The sequence below is a fragment of the Balaenoptera borealis genome (genome assembly GCF_965194805.1).
Source record: "Balaenoptera borealis genome assembly, chromosome: 10".
Classification (NCBI taxonomy): Eukaryota; Metazoa; Chordata; class Mammalia; order Artiodactyla; family Balaenopteridae; genus Balaenoptera; species Balaenoptera borealis.
Window position 1 is genome coordinate 69,704,418 of NC_138874.1, and position 17,318 is coordinate 69,721,735.

Below are 17,318 nucleotides of genomic sequence, written 5' to 3' on the forward strand. Positions count from 1 at the left end.
AATACTTATTTATTTACTCATTTTGGCTGTGGGGGCGTCTTAGCTGCGGCGCTTAGGGTCTTCGTTTTGGTGCACGGGATCCTTTATTGCGGCATGCCGACTCAGTTGCGGCATGCGTGTGGAGTCTGGTTCCCCGACCAGGGATCGAACCCGGGCCCCCTGCATTGGGAGCATGGAGTCTTACCCACTGGACCACCAGGGAGGTCCCTAATCTTGGGAATTGAGTTCACAGTTCAAGGAAGGAGGCCCTAAACTTACATAATCAATGGAGTAAAGGAAACAGGAGATTTCAAGGTGACTATAGTGCAGTTAAACAAATGCTGTTTCCTGCCTTCTTTACTAAGTTATTGTTTAAATGGTGCAAGTTTTTCAACACAAAAAAGTGACCATGCTAAGGATTTACTCGTTTGATGTTAGTATACTTAGCTTTATTTTCCTTAAAGAGAGTCTTTATGTGAGGAATTTTTGTGGATGTTTTGGTTTCTCCTTACGATTTCTTATATATTTATTACTTTTATAATTAAATGGAGTAACAATGTAAATCATCTATTAATTATGTTTTTGATTCATAGTTTTTATTTGTTTTGGGGATATAAGTTAATATCAACTTATAAAAATTTAATGACAAAGGCTTATTTTAGATTTTTCATTTTTTCAGAAACCATGAGTGGAGGATCTCAAGTCCACATTTTTTGGGGTGCTCCAGTCAATCCACTGGAAATGACGGTATCACAGGAACCAACTTCTTTAGTGTCCACTGCGGACCCCTGGAAAGAAATTCAGCTTTTGTACAATCACCATTCCTTACATCTGAAGGATGAAAAATGCAGGCACAAAAGTGTTGAGGATTATCAGGACCTGGAACCTCTGGACCCTCCAGATCTTCCTCATGGTCATTTTCCAGCAAACTCTGTGAACAGATCTGTTCATGTGAAAGATGACTTCACACATTGCATTTCTGAAACACAAACTATAAAATCCCAGAAGAGTCCCCCCTTGGGGTTGAGTGATAGAACCAACTCCAGTGATCAAATATGTGGATTTAAGGCCGGATTTCAACATTTAACTGAAGAAGAAAAGTATCAAAAGCTTTTCAGTGAACATAAGAAAATCACAGATGAACAGCATAAAGATCAATCAAATATACATGGTCAGAATGTTCCAAAAAATTCCTTTCAGTTAGATCATAAGTGTGCAGCTATATTGGATGTGGTCTGTGGTGCTGAACAGACTAATACGGGGCCAGGAGCTATGGAAACAAACTGTGCACCAACAGAGCATCAAGAAATACAAAACCAGTGTCTGGAATTCTTTTCCTCTAGCACAGTAGACAAACCAAGGCCTGAAGGAACAGTTAGGAAGGTCTCAGGCCTTAAGATATCCACTGATACTGAATTTCTCAGTGTAATGACCTCCAGCCAGGTTGCTTTTTTAGCTCAAAGGAAGTATAAAGGGCAGAATTCTGTAAATAAAGGAACCATTAAAATGGAGATTGAACCAGAGACAAGCCATGGGGAAATAAGAATAACTGAAGATAATTTGATTCAGCCCAATGATGATTCTACAGAAGGATATGAAGGTGGACAGAACCAAGCCTGTTCCCTTGAACTTTTTAGTCCTGTTTGTCCTGAAACAAAAAATAGCCACATTCTCTTGAACACCGATAAAGATCTTGAAGAAAATATAGGATCTCAAGAACTTTTCAGTTTTGATGATAAATTGCCACCAAATGAGATACGCATTGAGTCATGTAGCTCAGGAATACTGTGTTCCCAACTAAATACCTTCCACAAAAGTTCTATTAAAAGAAGTTGGACCTCTGAAGATAAATCAGGCCATCCTCAAGCTCTATCTGAAGTCCCCCACGTCGCTAAGAAAATCAAGTTGATTTCTAATGAGAGAGATCATACTGTAACAATGCACCAGAGGAGTGTGTCTGGATTTAAGGGCATTAAAAAAACATCGTTAATAAAAAACTGTGATTCTGAAAGTCAGAAGTATAATTGTTTAGTCATGGTGTTATCTCCATGTCACGTGAAAGAAATAAACATAAAATCTGGACCAAATTCTGGCTCCAAAGTGCCTTTAGCAACAATTGTGGTAATTGACCAATCAGAAATTAAGAAGAAGGTTTTTCTGTGGAGGACTACAGCGTTTTGGGCACTTACAGTGTTTCTTGGAGATATAATTTTACTCACGGGTAAGGTCATCATGGTATACTGGGAGTTTATTTTACAAAGCTGTGGGCTTTTTCCCCCTCCCACTTTAAGCCTTTGAGGATTCTCTCTACCATTTGCCTCTCAGGGTTCCAGCAATGATCGAGTTCCTTATGGCATCCGTGTTGGTCTCCTCACCCCTTCCCGGGGTCCTGTGTGTTGCCATTTCTGGGCATTTGTCTGTCCTTCTTAGCTCTGTCCCTCCTTCCCACTCATCTTCTCCTTAAGAAGACTTCTCTGCTTGCTCCTCCTTTCATTCACTGTGCTAGCATTCATGTCGTGTATCATCAGGCTCTTTCTTTGTTTTTTATAGTTTTATTTATGTATATCTTTTTTTTTTACCATTTTCCTTAGGTGTATTAACCATCTTATGATAAAAGGACAATATATCTACTACTTAATCCCTAATAAAGCTGTGCACACTACATTCTTATTGAGGGAACATAGAATTTCTATTGCATTTTAAAATTATTAAAATTACTGTAGGGCCTTGAACAACATGGGTTTGAACTGCATGGGTCCACTTATATGTGCATATTTTTCAATAGTAAACACTACAGTACTCCACTGTTAGTGGTTGGTTGAATCTGTGGATGTGGAGGAACAAGGGATATGGAGGGCTAACTGTAAAGTTATAGATGCGTTAACCCCACGTTATTCAAGGGTCGCTATTAATCACATTTGGAAATACGGAAAAGAGAAACTCCTGGTATTATACCAACCTCATATAACCACCTGTGGAGTTTTTTTTTTTTTTTTTTGCCAGTGGAGTTTTGGAGTGTTACCTTCCTCTTATCTTCCCCGTGCTTCTCAATCTGTGTCTGCATACATGGGTAATAGCTGATATTTATTGGGAACTTACTTAGTCTCAGTTCCTGTTTCAAACTTTACGTGTCTTTCAACTCATTACAACAACTATATGAGGAGAGCACTGATTATCATCCTCATGTTTCAGCTGGAGGAAATTGGGACCTAGGGAAGTGAAGTAACTTGCCCACTGTCACCCAGCTAGGAGGTGGCAACGCAGGGTTTCACCCAGACTCCAGAATCTCTACTCTTAATACACAATTGTAATCATGAAAAACAGTTTGTATCCTGCTTTTTCACGTGAAAAAAGAAATCTTAACATTTTGTTACATGTCCTTTATTGATTTAAAAATCAACCCACCAGTGTATTAGGGCAGAGATACCAGTCATTTTAAGAGTGAATCCCAGGACTTCCCTGGTGGTGCAGTGGTTAAGAATCTGCCTGCCAATGCAGGGGACGCGGGTTTGAGCCCTGGTCTGGGAGGATCCCACATGCCATGGAGCAAATAAGCCCTTGCACCACAACTACTGAGCCTGTGCTCTAGAGCCTGTGAGCCACAACTACTGAGCCCGTGAGCCACAACTACTGAAGCCTGCGTGCCTAGAGCCCCTGCTCCGCAACAAGAGAAGCCACTGCAATGAGAAGCCCACGTACCACAGCGAAGAGTAGTCCCCGCTCACCGCAACTAGAGAAAGCCCGTGCGTGGCAACGAAGACCCAACACAGCCAAAAATAAATAAATAAATAAATAAAAATAAATAAGTGGACTTTCCAATCTTAATTAAAAAAAAAAAGAGAATGAATCCCAGGACTTCCCTGGTGGCGCAGTGGTTAAGAATCTGCCTGCCAATGCAGGGGACACGGGTTCGAGCCCTGGTCCAGGAGGATCCCACATGCTGCGGAGCAACTAAGCCTGTGTGCCACAACTGCTGAAGCCCACGTGCCTAGGGCCCGTGCTCCGCAACAAAGAGAAGCCACCGCGGTGAGAAGCCCGCGCAATGCAACGAAGAGTAGCCCCCGCTTGTCAAAACTAGAGAAACACCCGCGGGCAGCAATGATGACCCAACGCAGCCAAAAATAAGTGAATAAATAAATAAATTTATATTTTAAAAAAAGCATGAATCCCAGACCAGGATGAAGTTGATTGAGCTTAATAGCACATCTAAAGAAAGAATGTGATAGAGAAGAGGTGTGGGTCAGCCTTAGAAGCTTATAAAGAGAAATCAAGGCAATCACTGGTAATTCCTACCAGATGGTTTGCTGGGGGAGTGAGAACCTTAGCTAATATACGCTGGTATTTGTGTAAGATTGTCAGGTGCAGTCCCTACTGAAGAGATGAACATGGGATTGTAACAGCTTGGCGTAGTCTTGTCTCACTGGCGGTATCCTCTTATTCGTTGGCAGCTCAGGTCATCTAACTCAGCTCTGTTCTGATTCAGTGCTCGCTGAGCAGCCCTTTCCTTATGACTTGGCTTCCAAGGTGTAAAACTGCCTACAAGGTGAGAACAGGCTGCAAGTGTTGTTCTTTGGCAATTAATGCCTTGTTGTATATTTAAACAAGAAGATTGTGTTCTGTTTTGGGTTTTTTTGTCTCATTAACTGAGCTTATGCTGCAGAGCTGAAATCTATTTTTGGAGTGCTGAAAAAAATGAGGTTCCGCAGACCGTAAAGAGAGGGTTAGACCGTGGACCATGGTTACTTTACCAAGGCATTACTGTCACTGTGTGTGCCTCCCAGGAGGCCTTTTCCTAGCAGATGGAAACTCAACCCTGCTATCTCTCTATCTTTTCCTAGTGTCCATACAATTGTTAACAACTAGGTAACATTCTGTGAAGTGATTTAGCACAATTTACTTAACCATTTTCCTATTATAGTATATTTAGATTATTTCTATGAACACCTTTTTTTTTAACAGGGTTTTTTGTTCTGTTTTGCTTTATTTCCTTAGGAAAAAATAGTATCTAGTTCACAATTTCTGAATAAGAATGCCTTATGTTATGCTTATTAGCAGAAGGGGTAAATGCATACTGAATATTTTTTACTCTTCTAGGCACTACTGCTTTGGAATGAACCACTGCTTGGCTTCCTGGCCCTAAATTAGTCACTTTTTTTTTTTTTTGGCTGTGTTGGGTCTTTGTTGCTGTGCATGGGCTTTCCCTAGTTGTGGCGAGTGGGAGCTACTTTTCATTGCAGTGCTCAGGCTTCTCATTGCAGTGGCTTCTCTTGTTGCGGAGCATGGGCTCTATGTGCGTGGGCTTCAGTAGTTGCAGCACATGGGCTCAGTAGTTGTGGCACGTGGGCTTAGTTGTTCCGAGACATATGGGATCTTCCCAGCCCAGGGACTGAACCCGCGTCCCCTGCATTGGCAGGCAGATTCTTAACCACTGTGCCACCAGGGAAGTCCCTATTCACTTTTAATTTATCAGAAATATACATTGTACCATTTGCCTTAAGTGAACAAAAGCCATTAAACTTCTGTGGAGCAGAGCTTCCATATTGATATTGTTTGAATATACAGAAGCAATTTTGTTATTTTACCTACATACAGACATACCTAGGTTCAGAGTTCAGATTTGCTATTTTATCATTTTGTTTCTTTAGGCAGATGATTTACCCTATTTGAAGTTCAGTTGGCTGGCATGTGAGAGGCATGCACAGTATTTTGCTATGATAGGTACGTTAACCACAATGTGAAGGAATTTTTGGCATGATCAGAACTTTTTTTTTTCCCCTTTCTAGATGTTACTATTCATGAGGATCATTGGGTTGGTGAGACAGTACTGCAATCAACATTTACCAGTCACTTATTAAATCTTGGGAGTTATTCATCTGTCCATCCTGAAGAATGTAAGACACATTTTAAATATAATAATTTCTTAGTATTTGAAGTGTATTAGAAAAAAGTAGGGTTAAAATGGTAGTGTTACAAAATGTCTTCTAAACAAGTTAGCTGAAAGGTATTGGTTTATTTTCTTAGTAAGAATGAAAATAGAATTTACAAAAATGAACTTGTACAGTATAATCATATTTAAGAAATATTGGGGGCTTCCCTGGTGGCACAGTGGTTAAGAATCCGCCTGCCAATGCTGGGGACATGGGTTCAAGCCCTGGTCCGGGAAGATCCCACATGCCGCGGAGCAACTAAGCCTGTGTGCCACCACTACTGAGCTTGCACTCTAGAGCCCGTGAGCCACAACTACTGAACCCACGTGCCACAACTACTGAAGCCCACGCACCTAGAGGCTGTACTCTGCAACAAGAGAAGCCACCGGAACGAGAAGCCCACACACTGCAACGAAGAGTAGCCCCCGCTCGCCGCAACTAGAGAAAGCCCGCGTGCAGCAATGAAGACCCAACGCAGCCAAAAATTTAAAAAATAAATAAATAAATAAATTAATAAATAAAATAAATTTCATTTAAAAAAAAGAAAAAAGAAATATTGGGGTTCATGTTTCATTTTCTTATTTTTCTTAGAGTCAATATAGTCATGGTTCTTAACCTTTTAGCAAGTTGTAGACCTTTTTGAGAAGCTATGGGCCATGTCTTCAGAAAAATAGACTTAAGTAGATAGATATAAAACCTTGCATATCATTCCAAGTGGTTCCAGGGACCTCCGAAGTTCTTCCATGGAGTTTCTGAGCCTCTGGAATTCTTGAGGTAATGAGAAGAGGGGGTTGTATGGCAAATACATGTTCAGTTTTAAAAGAAACTGCCAAACTATTTTCCAGAGTGGCTCCTACCAGCAGTGTATCTTGTAGATTCTCTGCATCCTTGTCAGCATTTGGTATTGTCCTGTTTTGAAATAGTAGCCATTCTAATCAGTGTGTAGTGATATCTCATTGTGGTATTAATTTGCATTTCTCTAATGGCACAAGACAGATCTAATAGACAGAATATAACTAAGGACATAAAAGATCTAAATAACATAGTGAACAGTGTTGATCCTATGAATAGGGTAGATCTTATGGATATAAATTGAAGTCTACATTCTAATGATAGAAATACGCATTTTTGTCATGTGCCCACAACACAGTCAGGAAAATTGATCCTATTAGGTCATAAAGAAAATGTCAATAACTTCTATAAAGTGGAATTATTACAAACACGCTGATCAAATGGTATAAAACTAGAATTTATTAACAACAACAACAACAGCAGGTCCTATATCTGGAAATTTTAAACCTATTAAAAAAATCCTGGGTGAAAAAGGAAATACAAACTGATATTATACAATTAAAAAAAATAATGACAATGAAAACACTGCATGTCAGAATCTCTGGGATGCATTTAAGGGAGTTATCAAAGAAAAATTTATTAGCTAAACTCTTTTTATCAATAAAAATGAAAGAATAAAAATAAATGAATTAAATTCCAAACTCAGAAAACTAGCAAAAGAACAACAAAGTAAAGCAGAGAAACAGGAATGAAATAATACAGGTAAAAGCAGAAATTAATAAGAATAAGAATTAAAAAATGATAATTTTAATAATAAATCAAAATCTTGTTTCAAAAAAAGATAGATGAACCAACTAGTTAATTTGATCAAGAAAAAAGGGAGACATGCACCCCAATGTTCATTGCAGCACTATTTACAATAACTAAGACATGGAAGCAATCTAAATGTCCACTGACAGAGGAATGGATAAAGAAGATGTGGTATGTATATACAGTGGAATATTACTCAGCCATAAAAAAGAATGAAATAATGCCATTTGCAGCAGCATGGATGGCCCTAGAAATTATCATATTAAGTGAAGTAAGTCAGACAGAGCACTCATATGTGGAATCTAATTTTTTTAAAAAATGATACAAGTGGGCTTCCCTGGTGGCGCAGTGGTTGGGAGTCTGCCTGCCAATGCAGGGGACACGGGTTCGAGCCCTGGTCTGGGAAGATCCCACATGCCACGGAGCACCTGGGCCCGTGAGCCACGATTACTGAGCCTGCGCGTCTGGAGCCTGTGCTCCACAACAAGAGAGACCGCGATAGTGAGAGGCCCGCTCACCGCGATGAAGAGTGACCCCCGCTTGCCACAACTAGAGAAAGCCCTTGCACAGAAACGAAGACCCAACACAGCCAAAAATAAATAAATAAATTTAAAAAAAAAATGATACAAGTGAACTAATTTACAAAATAGAAACAAACTTACAGATATGGAAAACAAACTTATGGTTACCAAAGGGGAAATGTGGGGAGGAGGGATAAATCAGGAGCTTGGGATTAACATACACACATAACTATATATAAGGTAGATAACCAACAAGGACCTGCTGTATAACAGCTCTACTCGATGTTCTCTGATAACTTATATGAGAAAAGGGTCTGAAAAAGAATGAATATATGTATATGTAAATGGAATCACTTCATTGTACACCTGAAACTAACACAACATTGTAAATCAACTATAATACAATAAAGTTAAAAAGAAACAAAAGAAAAAGAAAAAATAAAGAAAAAAGGGAGAAAGCACAAAGATACAGAATAAATGACAAGGAGGAAATAATCATTGAAATAGAAGTTAAAAACCAATAAAAGGGAACTTCCTTAGTGGCACAGTGGTTAAGAATCTGCCTGTTAATGCAGGGGCACAGGTTCGATCCCTAGTCCAGGAAGATCCCACATGCCACGGAGCTACTGAGCCTGTGCGCCACAACTACTGAAGCCCGCGTGCTCTAGGGCCTGCGTGCTGCAACTACTGAGCCCACGTGCCTAGAGCCCACGCTCTGCAATAAGAGAAGCCACAACAATGATAAGCCCACGCACTGCAACGAGGAGCCTGCGCTCACTGCAACTAGAGAAAGCCCGCATGCAACAATGAAGACCCAAGACAGCCAAAAAAAAAAAAAATAATAATAATAATATGTTAAAAAAATAAAAGGCTATTTTACAGAACTTAATGCAAATAAATTTGAAAAAGCTAGATATATAATTTTCTAGGGAAATACAGATTGCCAAAATTGATCCCGTTAGAGATAGAAAGCTTAAACTGACCAGTTTCTATAGAAGAAATACAGGGAATTCCCTGGCCGTCCAGTGGTTAGGACTCTGTGCTTCCACTGCTGGAGGCCCCGGTTGGATCCCTGGTCCAGGAACTAAGATCCCACAAGCCATGAGGTGCAGCCAAAAATAAAAAGAATTAAGGAACTACCATACAAAAAAGTGCGAGGCCCAGATAGTTTCATAGGAAATTCTACCAAACCTTCAAAGATCAGATAATTCCAATGGTGTTAAAATTATTTCAGAGTATTTTTAAAAATTAATTAATTTACGTTTGGCTGTGTTGGGTCTTTGTTGCTGTGTGTGGGCCTTTCTGTAGTTGGGGCGAGCAGGGGCTACTGTTTGTTGCGCTGCGTGGACTTCTCATTGTAGTGGCTTCTCTTGTTGTGGAGCACAGGCTCTAGGCATGTGGGCTTCAGTAGTTGTGGCATGCGGACTAAGTAGTTGTAGCTCACGGGCTCTAGAGCGCAGGCTCAGTAGTTGTGGTGCATGGGCTTAGTTGCTCCATGGCATGTGGGATCTTCTGGACCAAGGCTCCAACCTGTGTCCCATGCATTGGCAGGCAGATTCTTAACCACTGTGCCACCAGGGAAGTCCCTATTCCAGAGTATTGAAGAAGGAAAATTCCTAATTCCTTTTATAAAGCAAATATAACACTGACACCTAAACCAAATAAAAACATTACAAATAAAAATACAAACCAGTATTGTACATGATTATTGGTACAAAAGTTTAAACAGAATTTTAGTAAACAAAATCTAACACCACATTAGGGAAATAATGACCAAGTGAGATTTATTCCAGAAATGGAAGATTTGTTCAGTATCAGAATATGCATGAGTATCATATTTCATATTAATAAATCTAAGGAAAAATTATATGACTATCTCCATAGATGTTGAGAAATCCTTTGACAAAATTCAACATCAATTTATCATAAAAAGCACTCCAGGAAGTAAAAATTGAGAGATACTTTCTCCTTCTATCAATAAGTACAGTTTCAGTACAGTGCTACAGTTACAATACAGTTGATACTGTATCAAAAATATAGATATGCTTAGCCCTAATGCCTAATCTTATTTAATGGAGAAACACTAGAGGCATTTCCACTAAAATCAGTAATAAGATAAGAATGTTCACTATCTCTGCTATTCTTCACCATTATATATAGACTTATTAACCAATGCAATTAGACAAGAAGAGACATTTGAATGGGTGAAGAAGAATAAAAACTATCTCTATGTAAAAATGCTTTGATAACATATCTGGAAAACTCCAGGGACTCAAAGATAAAATCAGTTCAAACAATAAAAGAATTCAGTGGTGTAACAATACAAAAATTACTATTAAAAAAATCAATAACATTTGTATACACAAACACCAAACAGAGGGCATAATGGTAGGAAAATACTTATTTACAATAGTAATAAAGAAGATACTTCAGGATAAATTAAACAAGAAATGTGCAACACCTATATGAAGAAAATTTTTAAATACACTAGAAAAAAATGAATACATGAACAAATGGAAAGACAACATTCCCTATTCTTGGATGGGATGACTCAACATTATAATGATACCAATTCTCCTTAAGATAATTTATAAATTCAATGCAGTCTCAATAAAAATACCAACATGCTATGTTATGGCATATACAACTTGATACTAATATTCATATGGAAAAACAAACATGCAAGAATAGCTAGGAAAACAGAAAAACTAGGAAAGCTAGGAAAAAAAAAACTATGAGAGACTAGGCTTATCAGGCATTGAAACATACTCTAAAGCCCCCATAATTAAAGCAGTGTGATACTGGTGCATGAATAGGCAACTAGATCAGTGGAACAGAATAGGGAGACCAGAATTAGACCACATATGTATAATTTAGTATATGACAAAGATGGTAACTGAAACCACTGAGGTAACGGTTAGCTTTTTAATAAATGGTGCTGAGGTAACTGGGTAGCCATTTAGAAAAAGATAAGATTATATCCATTTTGGAACCAGATAGGGTAAGGGAGTCCCCAGAGAAAGAGAACCAGGCATGGCTTTCTTGACACAAGAGAAGCCATTTTTGGCCTAAGCCATTTTGTGGTCTAAGCATGGCCATAATGCTTGTCCTTGAACAGGTCTCAGTAATTAATGATCTTAAGGGAACAAAGGAATGCAGAAACCAATGACTATTATCAGGGAAGAGAAGTAACAATAACAAAGATAAAATATCAGTTGTAAAGATTCCCAGTTCTGTTTCAAAGGTAAAGATTAACCTGAATTGCTGAACCACCAGATCAACTGGAACCTAAGGGATGATGATTTTGACCTTTTCCAGCTTGGACTCTGCCAACTGCCCAAGTCCCTTCATGAATATGCATACACCAAACCCCTTCATGAATATGCAGGTACCCTTAGCTTAAACTGCCAACTGCCCAAACCCCTTCATGAATATGCAGGTACCCTTAGCTTAAAACTTATGCAATTTTGCTGTTCTGGGAGACACTGCTTTGGGAATGATCACCCGTGTTCTCCTTACTTGCTGCAAGTTATAAATCCTGCCTTCTCCCCATCTTTGACTTGGTAGTGTCTTTTTTTTTTTTTTCAAACTTTGGGGTTTTTTTCTTATTTATTTATTTATTTATTTATATTTATTTTATGGCTGTGTTGGGTCTTCGTTTTTTCTGTGCGAGGGCTTTCTCTAGTTGCAGCAAGTGGGGGCCGCTCTTCATCGCCGTGCGCGGGCCTCTCATTATCGCGGCCTCTCTTGTTGCGGAGCACAGGCTCCAGACGCGCAGGCTCAGTAATTGTGGTTCACGGGCCCAGTTGCTCCGCGGCATGTGGGATCTTCCCAGACCAGGGCTCGAACCCGTGTTCCCTGCATTGGCAGGCAGATTCTCAACCACTGCGCCACCAGGGAAGCCGGTAGTGTCTTTTGACTTGACACCCACGAAAAGGTGAACTGAGTTTTCGGGTGACAAATTCTCAAAGCAAATAGAAGAATAAACTCCAAATGGATTAAGAATCTAAATGTAAACAGATGGAGAGATATACCATGTCCTTGGATTGGAAGAATCAACATTGTGAAAATGACTATACTACCCAAAGCAATCTACAGATTCAGTGCAATCCTTATCAAACTACCAATGGCATTTTTCACAGAACTAGAACAAAAAATTTCACAATTTATATGGAAACACAAAAGTCCCTGAATAGCCAAAGCAATCTTGAGAAAGAAAAATGGAGCTGTAGGAATCAGGGTCCCTGACTTCAGACTATACTACAAAGCTACAGTAATCAAGATAACATGGTACTGGTACAAAAACAGAAATGTAGATCAATGGAACAGGATAGAAAGCCCAGAGAAAAACTCACGCACATATGGTCACCTTATCTTTGATAAAGGAGGCAAGCATATACAATGGAGAAAAGACAGCCTCTTCAATACGTGGTGCTGGGAAAACTGGACAGCTACATGTAAAAGAATGAAATAAGAACATTTCCTAACACCATACACAAAAATAAACTCAAAATGGATTAAAGACCTAAATGTAAGGCCAGACACTATCAAACTCTTAGAGGAAAACATAGGCAGAACACTCTATGACATAAATCACGGCAAGATCCCTTTTGACCCACCTCCTAGAGAAATGGAAATAAAAACAAAAATAAACAAATAGGACCTAATGAAACTTAAAAGCTCTTGCACAGCGAAGGAAACCATAAACAAGACGAAAAGACAACCCTCAGAATGGGAGAAAATATTTGCCAACGAAGCAACTGACAAAGGATTAATCTCCAAATATACAAGCAGTTCATGTAGCTCAATATCAAAAAAACAACAACCCAATCCAAAAATGGGCAGAAGACCTAAACAGACGTTTCTCCAAAGAAGATATACAGATTGCCAACAAACACATGAAAGGATGCTCAACATCACTAATCATTAGAGAAATGCAAATCAAAACTACAATGATGTATCACCTCATACTAATCAGAATGGCCATCATCAAAAAATCTACAAACCATAAATGCTGGAGTGGGTGTGGAGAAAGGGGAATCCTCTTGCACTGTTGGTGGGAATGTAAATTGATACAGCCACTATGGAGAGCAATATGTAGGTTCCTTAAAAAACTAAAAATGAACTGCCTTATGACCCAGCAATCCCACTACTGGGCATATACCCTGAGAAAAACGATAATTCAAAAAGAGTCATGTACCACAATGTTCATTGCAGCACTGTTTACAATAGCCAGGACATGGAAGCTACCTAGTATCCATCGACAGATGAATGGATAAAGAAGATGTGGCACATATATACAATGGAATATTACTCAGCCATAAAAAGAAACGAAATTGAGTTGTTTGTAATGAGGTGGATTGACCTAGAGTCTGTCATACAGAGTGAAGTAAGTCAGAAAAGGAAAAACAAATACTGTATGCTAACATACATATGGAATCTAAAACAGATGGTTCTGACGAACCTAAGGGCAGGACAGGAATAAAGATGCAGACGTAGAGGATGGACTTGAGGACACTGGGAGGGGAAGGGTAAGCTGGGATGAAGTGAGAGAGTAGCATTGACATATATACACTACCAAATGTAAAATAGATAGCTAGTGGGAAGCAGCCGCATAGCACAGGGAGATCACCTCCGTGCTTTGTATCCTACCTAGAGGGGTGGGATAAGGAGGGTGGGAGGGAGATACAAGAGGGAGGAGATATGGGTATGTATGTATACGTGTAGCTGATTCACTTTGTTATAAAGCAGAAACTAACACAACATTGTAAAGCAATTATACTCCAATGAAGATGTTAAAAAAAAAGATAAATTACAAAAAAAAAAGAATCTAAATGTAAAAAATAAAACCATATAACTATTAGAAGGAAACATAGATGAATTCCCCTCTAAACCTGGTGTAGGGAAAGTCTTTCTTACTATTACTCAGAATCCAGAGGCAGTAAAATACAAGACTAATACATTTACCTATGGAAAAATAAAAATTTGAATGAATAAAAACAACATAAAGTCAAAACACAGCTGGCATACTTGGAATATTTGCAACATACATCTAAGACAAAAGGGTAGTATTCCTAATATGTGGAGAACTCTTAAAAATTGAGCAACAGCGGACCTGATGGAAAAATGGGAAGTAGACGCGAGAAATTCAAGTTAAAACAACACAGATGTCGTTCACCTATCAGATTGGCAAAAATTAAAAACTAGGACAACACATTCTGTTGATGAGGCTGTGGGGGAGAAGGCTCTTTTACACATCGCTGGTGGGAAGGTAAATTGCCACAACCCTTCTGGAGGAATATTTGGTGATACCTAACAGAATTACATATGTACGCAGCTTTCAACCCAACAAGCTTACTTTTAGGAATCCATCCTGAAGATACAACTATCAATACAAAAATATGAAAATACATCGGAACAAGGTTATTGTTTGCAGTGTTGTTTATAATTACGAGACATTGAAAAAATTGAAATGCTCATACATAGAATGGTTGATTAAATTATGGTACAGTCACATAGTGGAATACTATGCAGGTGTAAAAAGAGTCTATGAAGTGATATGAAGTGATTTCCACGACATATTGTTATGTGAAAAATAAAAAGCCCCCAAAAGCGTATGTAGTATATTATCCTTCATCTAAGAAAGAAGGGAGGAATAAGAAAATATACATGTAACTCCTCATTTGTGCAAAAAAAATGCAGAAAGGATAAATCAGAAATAACAAGATTGGATACCTGCAATCTTGGGAAAGGTTGGGAAAGGGGTAGAAAGAAAGAGGGAATGGAAATAAGGTAGCATCAATGAGAGAGATGAAAGAGGGAATGGAAATAGGGTAACACTGATGAGGAGGGAGTGACACTTCTTTGAGTATGTCTTTTTGTGTGGCTCTGTCTCACAGAACCACAGTGATGTTTCATATACCCCCGAAAATAAACGATTAAAACCAATTAGAATGTGGTGGAGGGGGAACCCAAAATGGAATGAACACTGACAAATGAGCCTAACAGTATTACAGATGAATAAAATAACTACACAGAAGGGTGGGGGGAAAAAGAACAAACTTAAGAAACTGGAAAACAGTGTATTGACTGGATTCTGTAAGGCTAAGGAAAAAAACGTACATAAATGCTGTAATCTAGTTAGTAAAAGTGTTTCTCAAAGAGGAATGGATTAGCAACAACTCTGTATATGTACTAAAATTGAACAAGTAAGTAAATAAATTGTAGATAATGAGAATTGGGTTTCTCACTGTGAAAGAAAGAAGTTATATTTAAAAAAGAGGGAAGGTTAAAAGGAACCTTTTGGATTAGAGCTAGAAATACTAGTGTATGCTCATGGTTTTCAATATATAGATAGATAAGCATATAGATAAAGGGATACAGAAATATAGATATATGTGTATAGGTGGGCTACTATGCTTAGTACATATATTTCCTAGTTCTGTCTGCTGAGAGGACACAGAAGTAGTGACACCTCAGTAAGAATGATCATACCTAGGGCCCAGATCTTGGTCTGTAAGAGGAACCAGCACTGCTAGAAGTGGTTGATTACAGGACTGGGACAGCGAAAATACGAGAAGAGCCTGGAACATCTGGTGGTGTCAGAAAAGGGTTGTTTTGAAAGAACACAAGAGCCAACATGAAGGACTACCTACCAGCCAAAACTGGAACAATTTAAGGAAAAAAAGAAAAGATAGTATTGGATTATAGCCCATAGAATAAGATATTTATGGGTTCATACTGAAATAAATAAACATTCAACTGACTGACTTACAAACTAAATTAAACAAATAAACAAACAAATAAATAAGAGCTCTTCTTCACAATTCCAATGACTAAATTGGAATTACAATGAATAAATGTGAGAAGAAAAAGGAAAACAGAGAATTACCATTAGATAACCACTTCAGTAATAAATATTGCAAACAAGGATCCACTGATAGATGCTAAAATTAGTAGATGGAAGTTTGGGGAGAAATAACATTGCATAGTCTCAAAATGTCTCCCCAAGGTAGTTATCAGCTTACAAGGAGAAAACCAACTTACAAGGCAGACACCAACTTAACTGGGTGATTAAGGTAAATATCAGTATTAAGGATATCATGAATTCCTTGCTATGTTGCATTGAAAGGGAGACAGCATAATTTTTGTGGCATTCTTGCCAAAAATGCATAACCTCATTTCAGTCATGAGAAAACATTGGGGAAACCCAAATGGAGGGACATTCTACAAAGTAATTGATCAATACTCTTCAGAAGTGTCGAGGTCATGAATGACAAGAAAGACTGGGGACTTCCCCATTGGCGCAGTGGATAAGACTCCGTGCTCTCAATGCAGGGGGCCTGGGTTCGATCTCTGGTCAGGGAATTAGATCCCACATGCGTGCCGCAACTAAGACTTTGCATGCCACAACTAAGGAGCCCACGTGTGCAGCTAAGGAGCCCACGAGCCACAACTAAGGAGCCTGCCTGCTGCAATTAAGACCCCACGCAACCAGATAAATAAATAAATGTTTTAAAAAGAAGACTGATAACTACTGCAGACTGGAGGAGACTAAAGAGAAATAACAACTAAATGTAATGTAGAATCCTGGATAAGATGCTACATAGAAGAAGAATATTAGTGGGAAAATTGGTAAAATTTGAGTAAGATTTATAGTTAATATTTAAGCAGTATTTATTTCCTGTTCATAATTATTCTGTACTTATGAAGATCTTCACGTTAGAGGATATAGGATAAGGAATATAAGAGAACTCCACTATTTTTGCAACTTTTTTGTAAGTCTAATATTAGTTCAAAAAAAGAAGTTAAAAAAAGCCATATATGTTCATCTCAAAGGTACAAAAAAGCTTTTGAAAATAAAATTCAACCCCTATTCATTGGGAATAGAAGGAAATTTATTTTAAATTCATAAGGAGTATCTTTAAAAAATCCAGAGCAGATATCTTAATTGGAGAAATATTAGAAACATTCCTTAAAAAAATTAGGAACGAGACTAGGATGCTGCTGTTACTACTTTTATTCAGCATATTATTGGAGATACTAACCAGTGTGAGAAAACATGGAAAGAGAAATTTCCAAAAAGACTGGAAAAGAAGAAATAAAGCTGTCATTATTTACAGATGATGTGGTGGATTATTATAATTATTATTTATAGATTTACAAAGGATCTTTCCCCTCTTAAAACTACAAGCAAATTATTAGAAATAATGGGAAAGTTTAGCAAGGTGGCCAGGTATAAGGTTAATATACAAAAGTCAATTGCATTTCTAGAGTGGAGTGACTAACA

The 17,318-nt window shown here is 38.4% G+C and overlaps 1 protein-coding gene across 29 annotated transcripts in view; it reads left to right on the forward strand.

The window, feature by feature from the left end:
- Window positions 1–17,318, forward strand: part of SHLD2 (shieldin complex subunit 2) — a 95,062-nt gene that overhangs the window by 44,559 nt on the left and 33,185 nt on the right. For 22 of the 29 annotated variants that reach the window (XR_014249132.1, XM_082407895.1, XM_082407872.1 and 19 more), the window contains 2 exons: window positions 659–2,200; window positions 5,763–5,870. Coding sequence is in view for 21 of the 29 variants with exons in the window: in XM_082407895.1 (XP_082264021.1) it covers window positions 659–2,200; window positions 5,763–5,870 (1,650 nt within the window). In the remaining 8 variants the exon portion in view is untranslated. The other 7 variants (XM_082407885.1, XM_082407884.1, XM_082407883.1 and 4 more) reach the window with 3 other exon arrangements.